This window comes from Cyanistes caeruleus, chromosome 32 (genome assembly GCF_971803275.1).
Source record: "Cyanistes caeruleus chromosome 32, bCyaCae1.hap1.1, whole genome shotgun sequence".
Classification (NCBI taxonomy): Eukaryota; Metazoa; Chordata; class Aves; order Passeriformes; family Paridae; genus Cyanistes; species Cyanistes caeruleus.
In genome coordinates, this window is record NC_141733.1 from 1983907 (window position 1) to 2002447 (window position 18541).

Here is an 18541-nt window from a genome sequence, read left to right on the forward strand (position 1 = left end):
GCTGTTCCAGCTGAGTGTTCCTCAGAGCCCTGCAGGTGCACCAGCACTGACTGCCAACCCGAGGGGGTTTGTGAAGCAAAGCCTCTCCTCCATCCCTTCCCGTCTCACTGAGAAAGCTGTCACGGGGTCCCTGGTTCTGTTTTGTTGTTAACACTGTAGTTATTGTTGTTTGTGTGCCTCGTTATACACACGAGTAAAGAACTGTTATCCTATCCCCAGATCTCTGCCTGAGAGCCCCTTGATTTCAAAATGATAATAATTCCGAGGGAGGGGGTCTATATTTTCATTCCAAGGGACGCTCCTGCCCTCCCTAGCAGCAACCTGTCTTCCAAACCCGAGACCCATGGGCACACGGCATCCAGGGAATCAGTCCAGATGCAGATGTGGCACAGACGGGGACAGACGTGATGTCCCCTTGGCCTCCACTCCAGGATGGGACAGATGTGCTGCAAGGAGCCTTTGCCAGAATCAACAGCCCCTGAAGCAAAGGTCCAAGCACACTGTGCCAAGTGTCCCCTGGGCAGCTCCAGCTCCCAGGAGGGGTGGGAATTTCTGATGGTCCCTTCCCTTGCCTTGAAAAGAGTTAATGTTTAATTCCCAGTTAATTCCCAGTCTCATGGCCCATTCCCAGCCAGTGCCACCCCTGTGCTGACAGGTGCTTTTCTCCCAAGGAACGAGCAACAGGGCAAGAGGAAACAGCCTCAAGTTGTGTCAGGAGAGGTTTAGATTGGAGATCAGAGAACATTTCCTCATGGAAAGGGTGGCCAAGCCCTGGAAAGGCTTGCCCAGGACAGTGATGGAGTAACCATCCCTGGAAGTGTTCAAAATCGTGTGGATGTGGCAGCTGGGGACACGGTTTAGTGGTGGTCCTGTCTGTGCTGGGTTAACAGCTGGGCTCAATGATCCAGTCTTTTCCATCTTCAATGATTCCATGATTCTATGTGGTTCCACGAGTCCATGAGCCACGCTCAGGTGCTGCTGCACGAGCTCTTGGGGGGTCCTGGCTTAGCCCAGGCAGTTGTCACCTCCAGGTCAGGTCACCAGGTGCCACACTCGCCCCAACGGCCACGGGGTCAGAGCCCCTGGAGCCATGTGTGCACCAGGTGCTGGGCCCAGGGGGACCTTGGTGGGTATTTTGGTCAGGTCAGTCCCTGGGCTTCACTTTCTGGGAACCGCTTAATCAACAACACAATTATGCAATGGGTGCAAGAGCCGCGGCGGCTCCGCGCTGACCCCTGCCCCAGATCCGGGGGCCGGAGCGAGCCGGGGGGCACAACCGTCAGGAGGGGCTGGGGGTCGGCTGCTCCTGCTAAGCTGGAGGTGGAATGGGGGTTCAAGGGGTGCTGCCCCGTGCAGAGGTGATGTGGGATATTTCTTTAAAACTTCAGCTTTGAGCTTCTTTAGCTCTCAGAGCCAGTCTTAAAGGTGCAGAACTTAATATATAACATAAATATATTGGCTATTTGGGATACCAGTATCATAAAGTCACGCCAGGACATCAGGGTTGAGTTTTTTCTGGGATATTCCTTCACAGGGAGTTTTGCTTATCTCAGTTCTGTGTCAAGAAGAATACTTTAAAGGCTCGTTAGGTTTTTGTTTCTCGTGTTTATTAATATATTATCAAAAGATTTGGCAGGTCTTCCCCAGATTTTCTGCTCAAGTTCAATCCACCATCACCTGGCTCAGATTGGCTTGAACGGCACAAAATGGCCTCAAAATATGCAGCTCTTTTATCTTTATATTTATTTTCATCCAATTAACAATACACATGTAAATTATTTTTCTTAGTGACCCCATGACCCAACACCTGTGTGCTGCACTGTGTCAGTCCATCTAATCACTTATTATTACCCAAAAACCTCTAGAAGAGATGAAGAAGAAAGGAGGACAAGAGACAGCACCTTAAATCTTTCATCTTATCTTCTTTTCTCTAAACTAATTTAAACTCTAAACTTTTTCACCCAGTGACTTCAGAAAACTCTCTATTTACACACTCACACTTTTAGTTTTTCTATCTATCTTTAACAGTTGTTTTCATGGTGTTCTATGAAATTCAATGTTTTATTTGATGTCAGAGCCAGGTATCAGAGATAAGGGCATGCTCTCTGTGCCTCTGACTCCAACAAGAGGGATCCAGGCAGGTTTGACAGGTTCCCTTTGGGGTCACCCCGCTCCCAGCCTGGAATGGAGGGTGGGTGTTTTGGGGGGTGCCTCATCCATTCTCCCACCCTTTGTGTCCTGTTTCCTGCTGTGCCCCAGCCCCAGCCCTGCCTCTGGGACCTGGCAGGGATGGGGGAATACAGCACAGCAGGGTCTGTGGGGCACAAGGAGTGTCCAAAATGGAGCAGGAGTGCAGATATTTGGGAGGGGGCCTGGACATGTGTAACTGCATCATAGAATCCAGGATGGTTTGGGCTGGAAGGGACCTTAAAGCTCATCCAGTTCCACCCCTTGTCATGGGCAGGGACACCTTCCACCAGCCCAGGTTGCTCCAAGCCCTGTCCAACCTCTTGAACACTTCAGGGAGCGGCTTCTCTGAGCAATCTGTGCCAGTGCCTCACCAACCTCACCGTGAGGAATTGCTTCCCCATATCCCATCTAACTCCATCCTGTCAGCGGGAACACATCACCCCTGGTCCTGGGTTTAAAACGCCGCTCTCCATGTGGGAGCATCTTTCCCCGTGTGCACGAGTGCCCTGTGCCTGGCTGGAAGTGCCACTGGCTCCATCCTGCTCCTGCCTGCAGCCAGGGCTCCCAGCCCCTGTGGGATCCGTGCTCCCAGGCCAGCCTGTGCCCACTCTTTCCTCTCTGTTGACATTCCTGGGCTATTCTGGGAGCTGCCAGCGGGCCCAACCAGCTGAGCCCTTTGCCCCTTTGCTCCGTGGTTGCATCACCTGTGGTGGGTGCTTTTTCCCAGACTCTGTTTACATGGCACCTCCGGCTTGGCCAGGGCCAGGGGCTCCGTGTGGTCAAGACCTTGGAGTCGGTGCACGGCGCGGTGGGCACAGGACATGCCGGAGCACCGGCCTGGCAGGGCTTCAAGTTCCCTGCCTTCCCTGCTCCAGCTGGGCTCTGCCAATCCCCCAACACCGTGGCATCTTGCATCATTTTCCTGAGGTTTCTGCTAGCCCCTGCCCTGCCTCAGCCTGCACATCCCGCTCCAAAGAGTCCGAGAAACATCTGCAGGTGGTGTGGCACTGGCTGTCACCTCCTGAGTCCTCAGGACACACAAATCCCCTTTTTGTTGTGTGAGGAGGAGGGAATACAGTGCACGCATTCACCGGCCCTTCCCAACTCTGCCCCGAGGGACCAGCGGGTGCAAGGGGTGGGCTCAGACCCCCAAACCCATCACCTGTTGGGAGTGACAAAACCCAGAGATGTGACAGTCCCCAGGAGCTGTGGGGTCAGCCCAGGAGCCCCTTGATCCCTGCTGGGTCCTCTGTCAGCACCCAACGGGACTGTCGCCGCCAGGATGGCTCGAGGGTGCCCAGGGGGGAGCAGAGCCCAGGCTGGGGCAGCTCTGTGGGATCCATGGATGGGCAGCGGAGCTGGAATCCTCTGGCTGGCTGCTCTGGTGCTGGGGCTCCTCCACCGGGCAGGAATTGCCCCAGCCCTCACTCCCTGAAGGTTTTGGAGGATCCCACTGGGGTTTCTCTTCCCCGTGGGCAGATCCCAGCTCTCACAGAGCCCCTTGCCCACAGAGCTCCGCACATTCCGTGTTTGTGCACACCCGTGGGAGCCTCCCCCGTACGACCCCTCACTCCTCACTCGTGCTCAGCCCCCGCGGGCACGGCGGGGCCGGTGCTCGGCTCCCCGTGGGGCTCCTCCCGCAGCCACCCGAGGGTCGGCGGGGAACGGGGGAGGGTGGGGGGCTGCTCACCGACCCCCCCGCGGGGAGGCGGGGGTGGGGTGCTAATCCCGGTAATCCCCGACGGGACGGGACGGGACGGGACGGGACGGGACGGGACGGGACGGGCAGGTGCGGCGGCCAATGGCGGGGGGCGGGGGGGCGGCGGGACCGCCCCCGGCCGCAGGTGCCCAAAGCGGGCCCCGCCGCACCGCTCCCGGTGCCGCTCCCGTCCCTGTCCTGTCCCCGTCCCCGCCGCACCGCTCCCGGTGCCGCTCCCGGTGCCGCTCCCGTCCCTGTCCTGTCCCCGTCCCCGCCGCACCGCTCCCGGTGCCGCTCCCGGTACCGCTCCCGGTGCCGCTCCCTTCCCATCGGTGCCGGTCCCGCTGTGCCGGTGCCGGTCCCGCCCCGTCAGTGCCGCTCCCGGTGCTCATCCCGTCCCGTCCGGTGGGCGCGGATGGCGGCGGGCCCGTGGCTGCTGCTGGCCGCGGTTCTGTGCGCGGCGGCAGAGCCGTCGTGCCCGGCGGGCGCGGAGCGGCGGCTGCTGGAGGAGGTGGCCAAGAAGCAGCTGCTGGAAAAGCTGAGGCTCCGCGATCGACCCCGGCTCGCCCACGCTGTGCCCCGCGCCGCCGTGGCTCGGGCCCTGCGGCGGCTGCAGGCGGGAGGCGCCCGGCGGAGCCCCGGTGTTACCGGCGAGGAGGAGGAGGAGGAGCAGGGCTACGAGATCATCAGTTTCGCGGAGACAGGTGGGTGCGCGACCCCCGTGGGCGCCCACGCGGCCTCCGAAGGGGCACGGTGAGCCCGGTGAGCCCCGGGACGAGGGTGTCCTGCGCCCTGGGGACCCCCAGGGACGCGCAGCCCCGCGGGGTGCGGGGACCCGGAGCCACGCGGGCTCGGGGTAACCCGGGAGTCACCGCGCCTGTCGCGCATCGGTGACATCCCTGTGCCGCCGCTGCGAGAGGGCTCAGCCTGGGAGGGGGAGGTGGTTCCTCTCCTGCTCCTGCCTGTGAGAACGCTGCACCCGAGGGGCTGCAATGCCCGTCCCCCGTCTCCCCAGAACATGAGGCTCCTCAGGGTGCCTGGGACTCCCGAGCTGGGAGCTGCAGGATTAGCTTGGGGGGCTGGAAACACTTTCCAGCCTCACCCCGTGAAGAAGAGTCAGGTGAGAGCAGGCCCCCCTTCTGCCAGGAGTGTGGGACAGGCCCCCATTCCGGAGCCTGCATTCCCGGGAAAGGGTGAAGGACAGACGAAACTGGAAGTTTTGACTCGCTGGATGGCCGGGGAGCATCCCTCAGCGCTCACCTCCTCATCCCTTTCTCCCCTCAGATCTCACATCTCCCTCCAGTTTGGGGCTGCAGTTCCAGTTCAGCCAGGCGCAGGACCAGGACATTCGCATCCTGCAGGCTCAGCTCTGGCTCTACCTGCGAGTGCCCCGGGCCAGCCTCACCCTGAGGATCTTCCTGGCCGGCGAAGCCGGTGCCGTGGCGGGGGGCAATCGCACTCTGCTGGGGGAGAGGCGGCTGAGCTCGGCTGGCAGCGGCTGGAGCTCCTTCCCCCTCCTGCCGGCCCCGCGGAGCTTCCCCGGGGGGCAGAGCCGGAGCCTGCGGCTGGAACTGGAGAGCCACGGGGATGGCAGCGATGTCATGGCTCAGATCAATGCCAGCCGGTCCCACCAGCCCTTCCTGGTGACCAAGGTGAAGGTGAGGGAGCCCGAACACCGCGTGGCCAAGCGCAGCCTCCGCTGCAGCCAGAACTCCAAGCTGTGCTGCCGCAAGGATTACTACGTGGATTTCCGCGACATCGGCTGGAACGACTGGATCATCAAGCCCGAGGGCTACCAGATAAATTACTGCGTGGGCCAGTGCCCTCTGCACGTGGCAGGCAGCCCTGGCATGGCCTCTTCCTTCCACACGGCCGTCTTCAACCTCGTCAAAGCCAACAACATCCAGGCGTCGGGGCATTCCTGCTGCGTGCCCACGCGGCGCAGGCCGCTCTCCGTCCTCTACTTCGATCGCAACAGCAATATCGTCAAGACTGACATTCCCGACATGATTGTTGATGCTTGTGGCTGTAGTTAGGGCTGGGGGAGCTGTGCTGGGTCCCCTTTTCTCCAGGACCGTCCCTCTGGTGGAGCGGGAGGGAGCTCCATGAGCTGGAGGCAGCCCTCGGTGCAATGGACTCCTTTGGAAAGGTTGGGAGGGAGAGGATCTCACCGGGGGGAGCAGGGAATCTGCAGAGAGTGCCTGGAGCAGGGGGCTCTGGGGACATGGGACAGAGCCACAGCCACACTGGACTGCCCAGGCCTGGGCTGTGCATGTTGATGACTCTGGACATCCCTGCCTGAGCTGTTCCCAAGCTGAGCCCGCACTCCTGGTGCTGTGGGGGCCCCGTTTGGTTCACTCAGTGTCTGATGAGTGGTTGGGACGGGGCTTCCTTGGGGGCAGAGTGGATGCAGAAACGGAGCTGTTTCCTCCACATGGGAATCTGGAGGACAAAGCAGTCCTGCTTGCTTCCCTTCTGGAAAAAACCTTCCTGCATCCAACTCAGGCCTCCTTCTGGGGACAGATGGAATGGGGCACAAATAACAGGCCTGGGAGAGGAGGATGAAGGGTACAACTTCATCACGAAACTCGAAACATCAGTGACTGGACAAAGTTCTCAGATCCCTGGAGGGTGTGGAGCTGTGAGGACCAAACTTGGAGGTCCTGGTGTTCTCCCCCTGTCCCAGGGTTTGTGCTTTCCTCCCCTGCTCCCACCCACCAGCCGGGTCTCCTCCAGCCTGGTGCCTCCATAAGGGGAGATCTGCCTCAAACTTTGCCTTCAAGACCTCACTCAAGGAACAGATTTGGTTTGTGCCACTGGTTTTTGCAGCCGTTGGGACACCCTGGTGCTCCATCCTCTGCTGAAGATCCCACTCTGCCTTCCCCCTTCTTGTGCACCCACATGACCTCCTCTTTAATTTATTACACAACATTTTGGTGCAGCTTCCCAAATAAACGGGTGGAAATGCAAGATCCAGGCTCTGGCTGATTTTTCCTGGGACCACCACACAGATGGGATGAGGGAGAGGGGTCCTGCTCGGCCAGAAGGGCCCAGATCCCTCAGGGACTGGGGCAGGAGTAGCACAGGGGCTGCACATCACTGCCAGAGCGGAAGATGTGGGAAGCTGGGGGGTTTGAGGGGCTCCTGGAGTGCTCACGAGGCCTCTGCAGGGGGGCCCTGCCTCAAATGGGGTTCCCAGGAATCAGGCAGGGGCTGGGAATCAGGTACCACCTCACTGGGGTCTGCAGTGGGAGCATCAAAGCTGTGTCCCAGCAGGGCAGGTACTGGGAGGCATCAGCCAGCGGGGAGATGCTGTTCTCCACCTGGAGCAACCCCAGATGGAGCTCTGGTCACTCTGGCTCCAGGGGGGTGATTCCAAATGCTGAGCCACAGCCCAGCCCCAAATCCTGGGCCCCACTGCACACCCTCTGACGATGTCCCACCTCCCTAATCCCCCTCATGTGCTCCCCAAAACACCACCCAGAGACCCCAGCCTCAGCCCCACCACAGACACGGGCTCTGGTGGCTGATGGGGAGTCTCCTGCGGGATTTGGGGTGGGATGCTCCTGGAGCAGGAGGCAATGCCCCCTTCTCATCCCGCTGCGATCCCACACGCTGGCCTGGCTCCCCGTTGCGCAAGCACCCGCTCAAAGCTCAGTTTGGGGCTGTTTTATCTGGGGACAAACCTCCTTGATTTCCCAGCTTGGCCCTGCCAGCGATCAAAGGGCGGCTTTCATCAGCCGGTGCAGCGGGCAACCCCCGGCAGCCGGGGCACTGCGGCCATCACCCCGCTCCCAAAATATCCCTGCCGTGGGCAAAAGCCAGCGGTGGCTGCAGGATGCCTCGGCCTCCCGGGTGCTCCCACAGCCCCAGTCCGGGTCCTGGGGGCACGTGCTGCCGTGCACACGCTGGGAGCTGCATCTCCAGGAAGCACATGGAGATGTGTGCGGTGCCTGCAGAGCCTCCCCGTTCCCCTCCCAAATCAGAGTTTCGGTACAGAATGCATCCAGCCACGTGGAGCATCCCACCGAGGCAGCAGAAATGGGTTTGCTGTTGTCAGTGAGGGAGGTTTTCCTCTGTTTTCCCCGTGGCAGTGGGTGTGTTCCCGTGTGGAGGGGCTGTCCACACGCGTGTGCTGACTCACTGACACACTGACACGCTGCCCCCACGCCGAGGTGCTGAGCTGGCCACGGTGGCACCGCTAAATCCCTCACCTGGGGCATCATCCGGCCCTGCTCTGAGCTGCTTTGACTTTCCCAAACAGGAGATGAGGATTATTGGCGAGGTGAGGGATGTGGCAGGGTCGGGCTGTGGTGGGTGAGAGCTGCTCCGAGGGGGTGCCCAGGTGTTGGTTCCACCCAGGGGCTGGGAGCCGGTGGCAGAGGGGACCTGGGACAGTCTCGCCCATGGTCAGGAGAGGGGGGTGGGCTCGGGGCGAGTCCCCGGAGCCCAAGCAGCTTATCCAGGGTCACACTCATGGCAGGGGTAAAGCTGCTGAGCCGCTTATGATCGTTACAAAACGGGGGTGGAGGCGGTTCCTCCCCTGCACCCACCCCTCACCTGTGCCCACCCCCTCACCTGCACCCACCCCCTCACCTGCACCCACCCCTCACCTGCACCCACCCCTCACCTGTGCCCACCCCTCACCTGCACCCACCCCCTCACCTCTGCCCACCCCTCCCCTGCACCCACCCCTTACCTGCACCCACCCCTCACCTGCGCCCACCCCTCACCTGCACCCACCCCACACCTGCACCCACCCCTTACCTGCACCCACCCCACACCTGCGCCCACCCCCTCACCTGTGCCCACCCCTCACCTGCGCCCACCCCTCACCTGCACCCACCCCTCACCTGTGCCCACCCCTCACCTGCGCCCACCCCTCACCTGCACCCATCCCTCACCTGCACCCACCCCCTCACCTGCACCCACCCCTCACCTGCACCCACCCCCTCACCTGCACCCACCCCCTCCCCTGCACCCACCCCTCACCTGCGCCCACCCCCTCCCCTGCGCCCACCCCCTCACCTGCACCCACCCCTCACCTGCACCCACCCCCTCACCTGCACCCACCCCCTCCCCTGCACCCACCCCTCACCTGCGCCCACCCCCTCCCCTGCGCCCACCCCCTCACCTGCACCCACCCCACACCTGCGCCCACCCCCTCACCTGCGCCCACCCCTCACCTGCACCCACCCCTCACCTGCGCCCACCCCTCACCTGCGCCCACCCCCTCACCTGCACCCACCCCTCACCTGTGCCCACCCCTCACCTGCATCCACCCCTCACCTGCACCCACCCCCTCACCTGCACCCACCCCTCACCTGTGCCCACCCCTCACCTGCACCCACCCCTCACCTGCGCCCACCCTTCTCCTGTGCCCACCCCCTCCCCTGCACCCACCCCCTCACCTCTGCCCACCCCCTGGGCCCTGCTCTGGGGCTGCTGTGGTGGGACTCGAGCCTCGGCAGGCTCTGGAGGCCCCCCGGGCCCCCGCTGGATGTTTCCCCCCCTTGCCAGAGGAAGGGGCTGACCCTGCAGGCGCTGTCATCTCCCTGTGTGCTGGGGGCTCCCCGGGGAGCAGAGACCCCTCCTCACCCCCGCTGTGTTGAGGGGCAGCAGGGAAGGAGCTCAGATGAGGACAGTGGGGAGGGTAACTGAGGCAGGGAATGGGTTCTGCAGGCCACGGCTGGGGGCTGAGAGCTCGCGAAATGCTGTCACTGTGTCCCCGTGCTGCCCCTCTGCCCTGGGGGTCCCGGAGCGGTGACACCGTGAAGGATGTGCAGCCACCCCCGGTGCGCGATGACACCGGGGGACAGGGGACAGGGGACAGGGGATAGGGGACAGGGGACAGAGGACAAGGGACAGGGGACAGGGGATAGGGGACAGGGGACAGAGGACAAGGGACAGGGGACAGGGGATAGGGGAAAAGGGACAGGGGACAGGGGACGGGGGACAGGGGACAGGGTACAGGGTACAGGGGATAGGGGACAGGGGATAGGGGACAGGGGATAGGGGACAGGGGACGGGGGACAGGGGACAGGGGACAGGGTACAGGGTACAGGGGATAGGGGACAGGGGACAGGGGATAGGGGACAAGGGACAGGGGACAGGGGATAGGGGGCAGGGGACAGGGGATAGGGGACAGGGGACAGGGGACAGGGGACAAGGGACAAGGGACAGGGGACAGGGGATAGGGGACAGGGGACAGAGGACAAGGGACAGGGGACAGGGGATAGGGGAAAAGGGACAGGGGACAGGGGACGGGGGACAGGGGACAGGGGACAGGGGACAGGGGATAGGGGACAGGGGACAGGGGACAGGGGACAGGGGACAAGGGACAGGGGACAGGCCAATGCCGGGCACACCAGAGCTGTGTAATCCCGGTAAGCGGCTCCGGGCTCAGCGGGGACGCGCAGAACGGCTCCGCCACCTTCGGGGCTCGCCCCGGTCACGGGCGCCACCCGCCGCCACCAGGGGGCGCCGCCCCGCCGTGCGCAGCCCCCGGCCCAGCCCCGACCCCCGCCCGGGAGCGACCCCCGGGGCTGGGACGTGTCCCACGGGTGGGCTGGAGGGGGCGACCCCCCCAGCCCGGGTGCCCCCTGAGAGCGTGCGCTGCGCTCCCCGCGTGTGCGCGGGCAGAACAGAAAGGGCGATGTTAATTTAAAATAAATATCTGTAATTTTTGGGGTCAGGGTTAGGGGCTGGGAGTGTGACCCCGCGTGTGCGTGGGTTGTGTCACTCCGCGTGTGCGTGGGATGTGGCACCCGGCGGGTGCGGGGTCTTCGCCCCTTGAGTGTGAGTGGGACTTTGGTGTCTCCCCTGCACGGGCTCTGCCTCCTGCGTGTGCGTGTCCGTGGGCTGCGGGGTGTCCCCCACGCGTGTCGGTGCGACCCGCGGGTGTTCGTGTGCGGGCTGTGTCCCTGTTTGTGAGTGTAACCCTCGTGTGCGTGGAGCCCGCGACCCCGCTCGTGCTCCTCGTGTGCGGTGCTGCATCCCCTGCGTGTGCGTGGGGTGGCGGCTGTGCCCCCGCGTGTCCGTGCGCGTGTAACCGCGCTGTGTCCCCCCCGCGTGTCCGTGGGCTGGAGAATGTCACCCCCGGGTGCGCGTGGGCCGTGTCCCCCGCGGGCACGCGCGCGAGGGCTGTGCCCACGCTCGCACACGCGTGTGCACCGTGTGCGCGCTTACACCTGCACGCGCGATCCCTCACACGGGTGGGCACCGGCGCGGGGGTCCCGGCACACGCGCCCCGTGTCCGCGCGCGCAGGCGGCCACGCGTGTCCCCCACCCTGCGCGTGTGTGCGGGACCCGCGGGACACCCCACGGCCACGCGTGGGGCTGCGGCGGCCGGGAGCGAGCGGGAGCGGTGCGCGCGTGGGGGGTGCGCGCGGGCGCGGGGCCGTGCGTGTCCCGGATCCATCCCGGGTTTTCGGGGCCGCCGCTCCCGGCCGGGGTCTCCGTCCCGAGCGCGATCGGCGCCGCCGCCGCCGCAGTTGGCGGAGCAGGACCCGCCGGGATCCGCCGCCCCCGCGGGGCTCCGGTAACTTACTCCCGGCGCCCGGGGCGGGCCGGGGGAGTGCGGGGGGCGCCGTCCCGTCCCGTCCCGTCCCGCCCCATCCCGGCCGCCGCCGCCGTCCCCCCTGGATGTGCCGCTTCTCTCCCAGATCGAACCGCCGCGGCCGCCACCGGGGGAACGGGGGACACGGAGCCGCCGCCCCGTCCGGGGCCGTTCGGATCCCCCCTCCGAGGTAGGAGCCGTCGGGCGGGTCCGGGCCGCGGGATCTTCGCTCCCGGGATGGCGCCGATTCCTCCGCGGGCCGTCCCGTGGGCTCCGTGGGGGGACCGGGACTTCCAGCGGGGCTCCCGGCGTGGGGGGACCGGCCACGCGGGGCGGGCAGAGGGGATCGGCCCCACGCGTGCCCCGTCACGTCCCCTCGTGCTCCCGCCCACGTCCGCACGCTCCCGCCGCGCTTTGAGCGCCCGGTGGGTGGGAGATGGGCTCGGTGTGTGGGTGGGCTGGGACGGCCGCGCCGGGCCGGCGGAGCCGCTCGCAGCCCGCGGAAGGGAGGCTGATTCGGGGCTGGAGGGGTTCGGTACCGAGGACTGCTGGGGGCTCCTGGGGGCTCCTGGGGGCTGCCGGCTCTGCCTGGATTTGGGATGTTGGATTAGGAGCAGCAACCAAGTGAAAGTTGCTGTCCCGGCCGCGGTGACGCAGCAGCCGCAGAGCTGTCCCGGGGGGCTGTGCCAGCTGTGCCACCCACCCTGCCAGCCCCCGGCCACCCCGAGCCTCGTATCCCACCGGCCGCGGTGTCCACAGAGCTCCAGCACCCGCCTCGTGGGCCCCCGCACCCAGGAGCTTTGGCCGGGCGCGGGGGTGGCCGCAGGGCCGGAGCGGCCGGATGGACCCCACGGGCAGCAGCCGCTGTTCCCGGGGCCCTGGCACGGCTCCGAGGGCTTGGCGAGGGGATAATGGGTGCTCCCAGGCCCCCTGATGTCCTGCCAGGCCGTGCGATGGCACCCGGCCCTGCGGTAACGGCGTGGGGGCTGCACCTCGCCCGAGAGGATGGGGATGGAGAGGATGGAGAGGACGGAGCTGAGCGATGGCTCTGGAATTTGGGGGACTCCCAGCGCTCTGCTGGCAGTGTGAGGGCTGCAGCCTCTCCCGGGAGGATGGTGAGGACAGAGAGAAGGCGGCTGAGGAATGGCTGTGGCATTCCAGTGCTGTGTTTGGGGACTGGGAAACTGCTGGATACTCCAGGCACAGCTGGGGTCCCGCTCCCAGCCCTGGAAGCGATTTGGGGACCTGGCAGATGCTGTTGAACACCCTGATTCCAGGAGTTTCCTCCCGCGCTCCTGCGTGTGCCAAACCTGAGCTGATGGATGCGGGTGGGCACTGGGTTTGGGGGGAAGGGAGGAGGAAGGAGCTGGATGAAGTTTCTTCTCCAGAAATTCAGACCTAGGAAAGCTTTCCAGTTTTCCTGCTGCTTCCAGCTGAGGCAGAGGCTGCCTCTGCACGGGACAGGGTATGGCTGCTTGGGGGGAATCCTCATCTCCCCCATATTCCAGGGTGTTTTCCATCACAAAACCGAGGGCAGGTTGGGAGCCGAGCGTCTCCGGGCCCCCAGGGCTGGTCTGGTGGGAGGTGGTGGAATAAACTCCGTGCTGGAGCTGGCTGAGCTGCGAGGATCTCCCTGGAGCAGGGAAGTTTCCATCCCGGAGTGAGTCAGCACGGACACCTTGTGACGCGCCGGCCGGGCGGGACAGCCCGTGGGGAGGCGGGCGTGGAGCTCAGGCTCCGGGTGGGACCCCAACCTCACTGCCCAGAACCTGGGAACTTGCACCTCGGGACGTTCGGATTGGATATTAGGGAAAATTCCTTCACTGGCAGGGTGATCAGGCACTGGCACACCACCACTCCAGCAGTTACAAAATCCCTGAAATTGTTCAAAACTGATGTGGATGTGGCATTTGGGGATGTGGGTTGGTGGTTGCCGTGTCAATGTTGGATTAAGGGTTGGATTTGATGATCCTGAAGGGCTTTTCCAACCTTAATAATTCCACAGTTCCAAGGGTGGGTGGGCTGGAAGAGATTGAGGGCCCTTCACCCAGAGCACCTGGGATGTTCTTGGGGACATCCTGCCCTTCACCCAGAGCTGCTGGGATGCTCCTGGGGACATCCTGCCCTTCACCCAGAGCTCCTGGGATGTTCTTGGGGACATCCTGCCCTTCACCCAGAGCTCCTGGGATGTTCTTGGGGACATCCTGCCCTTCACCCAGAGCACCTGGGATGCTCCTGGGGACATTCTGTCCTTCACCCAGAGCACCTGGGATGCTCCTGGGGACATCCTGCCCTTCACCCAGAGCACCTGGGATGTTCTTGGGGACATCCTGCTCTTCACCCAGAGCACCTGGGATGTTCTTGGGGACATCCTGCTCTTCACTCAGAGCACCTGGGATGTTCCTGGGGACATCCTACCCTTCACCCAGAGCTCCTGGGATGTTCTTGGGGACATCCTGCCCTTCACTCAGAGCACCTGGGATGTTCTTGGGGACATCCTGCCCTTCACCCAGAGCTCCTGGGATGTTCTTGGGGACATCCTGCCCTTCACCCAGAGCACCTGGGATGTTCTTGGGGACATCCTGCCCTTCACCCAGAGCACCTGGGATGTTGTTGGGGACATTCTGTCCTTCACCCAGAGCACCTGGGATGTTGTTGGGGACATCCTGCCCTTCACCCAGAGCTCCTGGGATGTTCTTGGGGACATCCTGCCCTTCACCCAGAGCTCCTGGGATGCTCCTGGGGACATCCTACCCTTCACCCAGAGCTCCTGGGATGTTCTTGGGGACATCCTGCCCTTCACCCAGAGCTCCTGAGGACATCCCACAGCTCCAGCCCCGGTGCCAGCCCATTATCCTGGGGCAGCAGTGCTCTTCCCAGCCTCCCAACCTCTGCACACGTGTCCTCACACGTGCACAGGTACCCTCCTGTACACGCTGTGCACATTTTCACATGTCCACACTTCAAAAAGTGTTTGGATGCCGCTCCCAGGCAGTATTTTTATTGGGTGGCATCCCAAAAAAATCCAGGTGGGATTTTTGTTGCCTTCTGTTCAGGGCCAGGTCTCGGCCAGCCTGGTCCATCGTGAGACCGAAGGCTCCCACAGGAGCACAGTGAGCTCACCCCAATCCTCACAGCACATCCAAAGCCTTGGGAAGCTGCAGGACAGCAAGGTGAACAGCTGATAAAATAAAATGAAAGAGCTGCCTCAGAGTGGGAACAAGTGACAAAACAGAGTCGGGTTTCAGCTCTTCTGCATGCAGAGTGAGGCTGGGGGATGTTTCCAGATGTTGAAACCCCACTGTCCAACTCCTGGCCAGGGTTTAGGGGAGCAGAGCTCTGGATGGTGCCCCCAGGACATCCTCGAGGGGTGGAGTTGTTGTGTGGGGACAGAGCAAGTCAAGGAACAAGCCACCAACACCACTCCTGGCAGGTACTTCAGGAGAGACAAATGTATCCCAGCAGGGAAAGCATGGCTGGGGATTTGGGGAACAGCATGAGGACACTCACACCTCCAGCCCTCAGCACACAGAGGGATCTCCTGCCCCGAGAAACTCCCAAAATCCCCAAGGCTGCTCAGCATGACAAGCCAAAGGCAATTGCACAGATTAACAGGATTCCTGTTGTGTATCCCATCCTTTAGCGGGTGTCAGAGTCCCTCCTGGGTCCTGCACATCCTCCCGCTCCCATCCTCGGAGGAATCCTGCAGGGTGGAGTTGTTGGGGAAGGAAAGGGCTCAGTGTCAGTCCCTGACTGCGGTGCAAGGATGGATTTTGCCACTTGCCGTGTCTGAGCTTCGATCCCTGGGGATGGCAGGACGTCCAGGATGTCCCCAACCCGCCCAATGCCATGGGAGGGAGCGGTGCCTGCCAGGGGCTCCCACAGCCGTGACTCAGAGCTGGGCTTTTATGGGTCCCACATGTTCCCTTCATGTTGTTGCTTCCCTTCAGCGCCGGGGAGGAAGAGGGAAGCATAAAAATTCCTTCCAGCAGCTGCTGCCATGTGTGTGCCCCCCTCACCTCCACCCCAAAACCTTTCCCCCACCCAACCTCCAGCCTGGTGAAGGTGAGGGCTGTGGAAGTGGCTTTAGGGGAGTGATTTGGGGGGGTAGCGTGTGCTGGGGGCCAAAGCAAACAACAGCAGCGAGGGTCGCCCGCCCGCCTGGGGACCACCTATGGAGCCCCCCCACCCCGCCACGGCTTCCTGAGCAGCTCCACTGAGGTGGAGGGCTGGGAATCTCTTCTTTCCAGGGAATCTGCAGCCTCCCTCCCTGGGTTATCCCTGCCCTGGGTACACAGGACCCGGCTGCCTGCCTTTCCTTCCCCGAAGCACACGTGTGTCAGCGTGTGTTAACACGTCCAGAGACGTGTCAGTGCACGGCCCTGGGTGGGTGTGGGTGCACGTGGCAGAGAGGGGTAGATGGTTTTGTCCCCTGAGATGTGGCACTGGGGTGCTGGGGGACACCGGGAGGGGTGGGTGGGCTGGGGAGGGATTTCAGATCCTCTCCGTGGGAGTGCTGCAAATGGCAGAGAAGAATTTTGGGATTGGGTGGGGAATGAGGATGTGTGACAGGGCTGGGAGAGGGAGGATGGAGTCTGGGATGTCCCAAGTCTGTCCTGGCAGTGATGTGTCTGCGCCTTTCCCTCCACACCAGCATAAACTTCCCATCTCCAGCCTTAAGCTGGTTATTCCTCGCCTCAGCTTTTCCAGGCCGGGGACCACCTTGGAACGAGCTCGGCAGCCCCCACCAGCACGGGATCGTGACCCTGAGTCGTCCCCTTTCAGACCCCCTGAACCTGAAGCGATGCGCTTTGTGGAGCCGCAGTCCTGGGCAGATTAGCTGCCCCATGTGGAGGGGCTGGGGCTGGCCCTAAAGCCCGGCCTAACGGGGGGGTCGGGGGTTCCACACGGTGCTTCTGCAGAGTCCAGGAAGATCTGGGGTCAGGGAAAGCAGTTCCCACCCCAGGCTGAGCTCCTAGGGCAGAGGAAAGGTGTTTGTTCCGTGGGGAATCTGCAGTCTGTGCTGGCGCTGTGCAGCACCAGGGAGGGTCGGAGTGACCCTGGCAGACCCCCTGCCCTGGCCAGCATTGGCTCCTGACACATCCCTGCCAGCCAGGAGACTCGCAGCCCGGGTTTAGGGTTAGGGTTGGGTGGGTTTGGGGCTGTTGGGGTGCCTGTGGTGGGCTCAGAGGTTTGCCCACCCCAGTGCAAAGCCTGGTGCACAGGGGTCTTCTGGGTGTGTCCCCACCATGGCCCCTGTCCCAGCACCGCACCCTTCCCTCTGTCTGCCTGTTCTCTCTGCTCTGGCCCTCCCTCGCTCCTCCCTGGAGGATCCTGAGTGAGGATTTGGGGTGACCGGGCCCCCCATCAGGTGTTGTAGCTCCCCTCATTGTGCACATCCCACCCGTGTGCAGACACAGCCCCACATCCCTGTGTCCCTACATTCCCTACATCTGCCTCCCTCCCCCCTTCTCACCATCCCAGCTCCATCTCCCACCAGTTTTGGGGTGTCTCTGCTCCCACCACCCCTCGATTTTTTGGGGTGTCTCTTCTCCCAGCACCCACCGCTGTCACCATCCTGACGTCGTCCCCAAAAAAAAAACCCCCACTCGCCCATTAAGGCGAATCCCCACGCACACATGGGAACACGCAGCAAACACGTGTGTTCACCCAGGCGCTGCCAGCAGCGAGGCTGCCCCACGCACGCCGCCCCCCGAGCCCCCCCGGCCCCCCACGCCGGGGGCTGTGCCGGAGGCTGATGGATTGTGCCACACACAGCTCCGAGCGGCCGGGCTGCGGACGGCGGGGGCTAATCCAGCCCTGACATCGCATTCCTCCACAGTGGGGCTCCGGGCCGGTTAACCCTGCCGGGGCTGGGGGCGCAGGGACCCCCCCGAGACCCCCGGGGGCTGGGATGGGTGGGAACCGCCCCGCTGCACCCAGGGCTGGGGGCTGGGGGGGAGCGGGAGCGTTCCCGGTGCACGTGGGAGCAGGAGTGGGGGTCTGTCTGCGCTGTCGTGGGGTCTGTCCCGTCCGGGCTGCGCTGGGGGGCTGCGCTGGGGGGCTGCCCCATCGTGGGGTGATGAAGGGGGGGTTTCAGCCTTCTCCTCCTCCTCCTCCTCTTCTGGTCCCTCAGAGCCGTCAGTGCCCACGTCTGTCTCCCACCTCCCCAGCATCTCTGCCCCAGCACCCATCGGCGCTGGGGTCTCTCTGCCCCCAGCACCCCTCGGTGTCACCAGCCCGACGTCGCACCCCATAAACTCCCTCCATCCCTTTCTGCCTTCCCCTCCATCTCCTTCCCTCTCCCCCCGGCCCCGTTCCCCGGTGTCCTCAGGAAACTGGAGCCAGATGACAGATTTTAGATGTGTTTGCAGGAAATAAAAGGCGAGGAGCTGGGGGGGAGGGGGGCGGCCAGCCCTGACCCCCCTCCCGCTCCGCGTTTCGGCGTCTGGAGCCAGCCCTGCTCCGAGAGCTCCCGCCGCTGGCTGCGCTCCTGGTTTTCTTGGCAGAGAGGAGCAGGAATGTGTTTCAGTTTGAGTTTCTTGGCAGGAGGAGAGCGAGGGAAGATTCCCCTCATCCCGCCTGCGCCTGGCTCTCAAATTTATGCCCAAAGGCTGCGACTTGGGTGGGCCGCGGCGGTGTGCGGCCGGCGGGGGAGGCGAGCGCGGCGGTGGGCGAGACGCCGGATGGTTCCCATTGCTTCCCGTTGCTTCCCATCGCTTCCCATTGGCTCCCGGCGATCCCGGCCCCATCCTGCCTCCTCGGCTCGGGGGGCCACCGCGGTTTGGGGAGCCCCTGTGGATCCCATGGGTTGGGGAGAGCATCCTGTGGCTGGGACCGGTGGTTTTGGGGTGTTTTTGATGTTGTGTAGCCGCCCCTTGTCGTGTGCTGGTGCTCAGAGGTGGGATGTGGGGGACTGGGGGAACGTCACCCACCTGGCACCCACCTGGCACCCACCTGGCACCCACCTGGCACCCACCGGGCACCCACCGGGCACCCACCGGGCACCCACCTTGCCAGGCTGGCTCTGCTCATCGAGCCCCTCCCCACGCTGCCTCAGCACAGCAGGACCCTCAGGCTCCCGCTGCCCCTCG

At 63.6% G+C, this 18541-nt stretch overlaps 1 protein-coding gene across 1 annotated transcript; it reads left to right on the forward strand.

Moving 5' to 3' along the window:
- Positions 1-4064: 4064 nt before the first annotated feature.
- On the forward strand, positions 4065-6859 carry LOC111940531 (inhibin beta C chain-like). The gene is made up of 2 exons (XM_086870344.1): positions 4065-4593; positions 5174-6859. Exons 1-2 carry the CDS (start codon positions 4305-4307, stop codon positions 5923-5925), a joined length of 1041 nt encoding a protein of 346 aa, XP_086726470.1. The 5' UTR covers positions 4065-4304; the 3' UTR covers positions 5926-6859.
- The last annotated feature ends 11682 nt before the right edge of the window (positions 6860-18541 follow it).

Excerpts from the sequence above, each read along its gene's own strand:
- LOC111940531 (XM_086870344.1), top strand. The coding sequence starts at position 4,305 with ATGGCGGCGGGCCCGTGGCTGCTGCTGGCCGCGGTTCTGTGCGCGGCG. Across the intron at positions 4,594-5,173 it reads CATCAGTTTCGCGGAGACAG|ATCTCACATCTCCCTCCAGT; the intron begins GTGGGTGCGCGA and ends TTCTCCCCTCAG.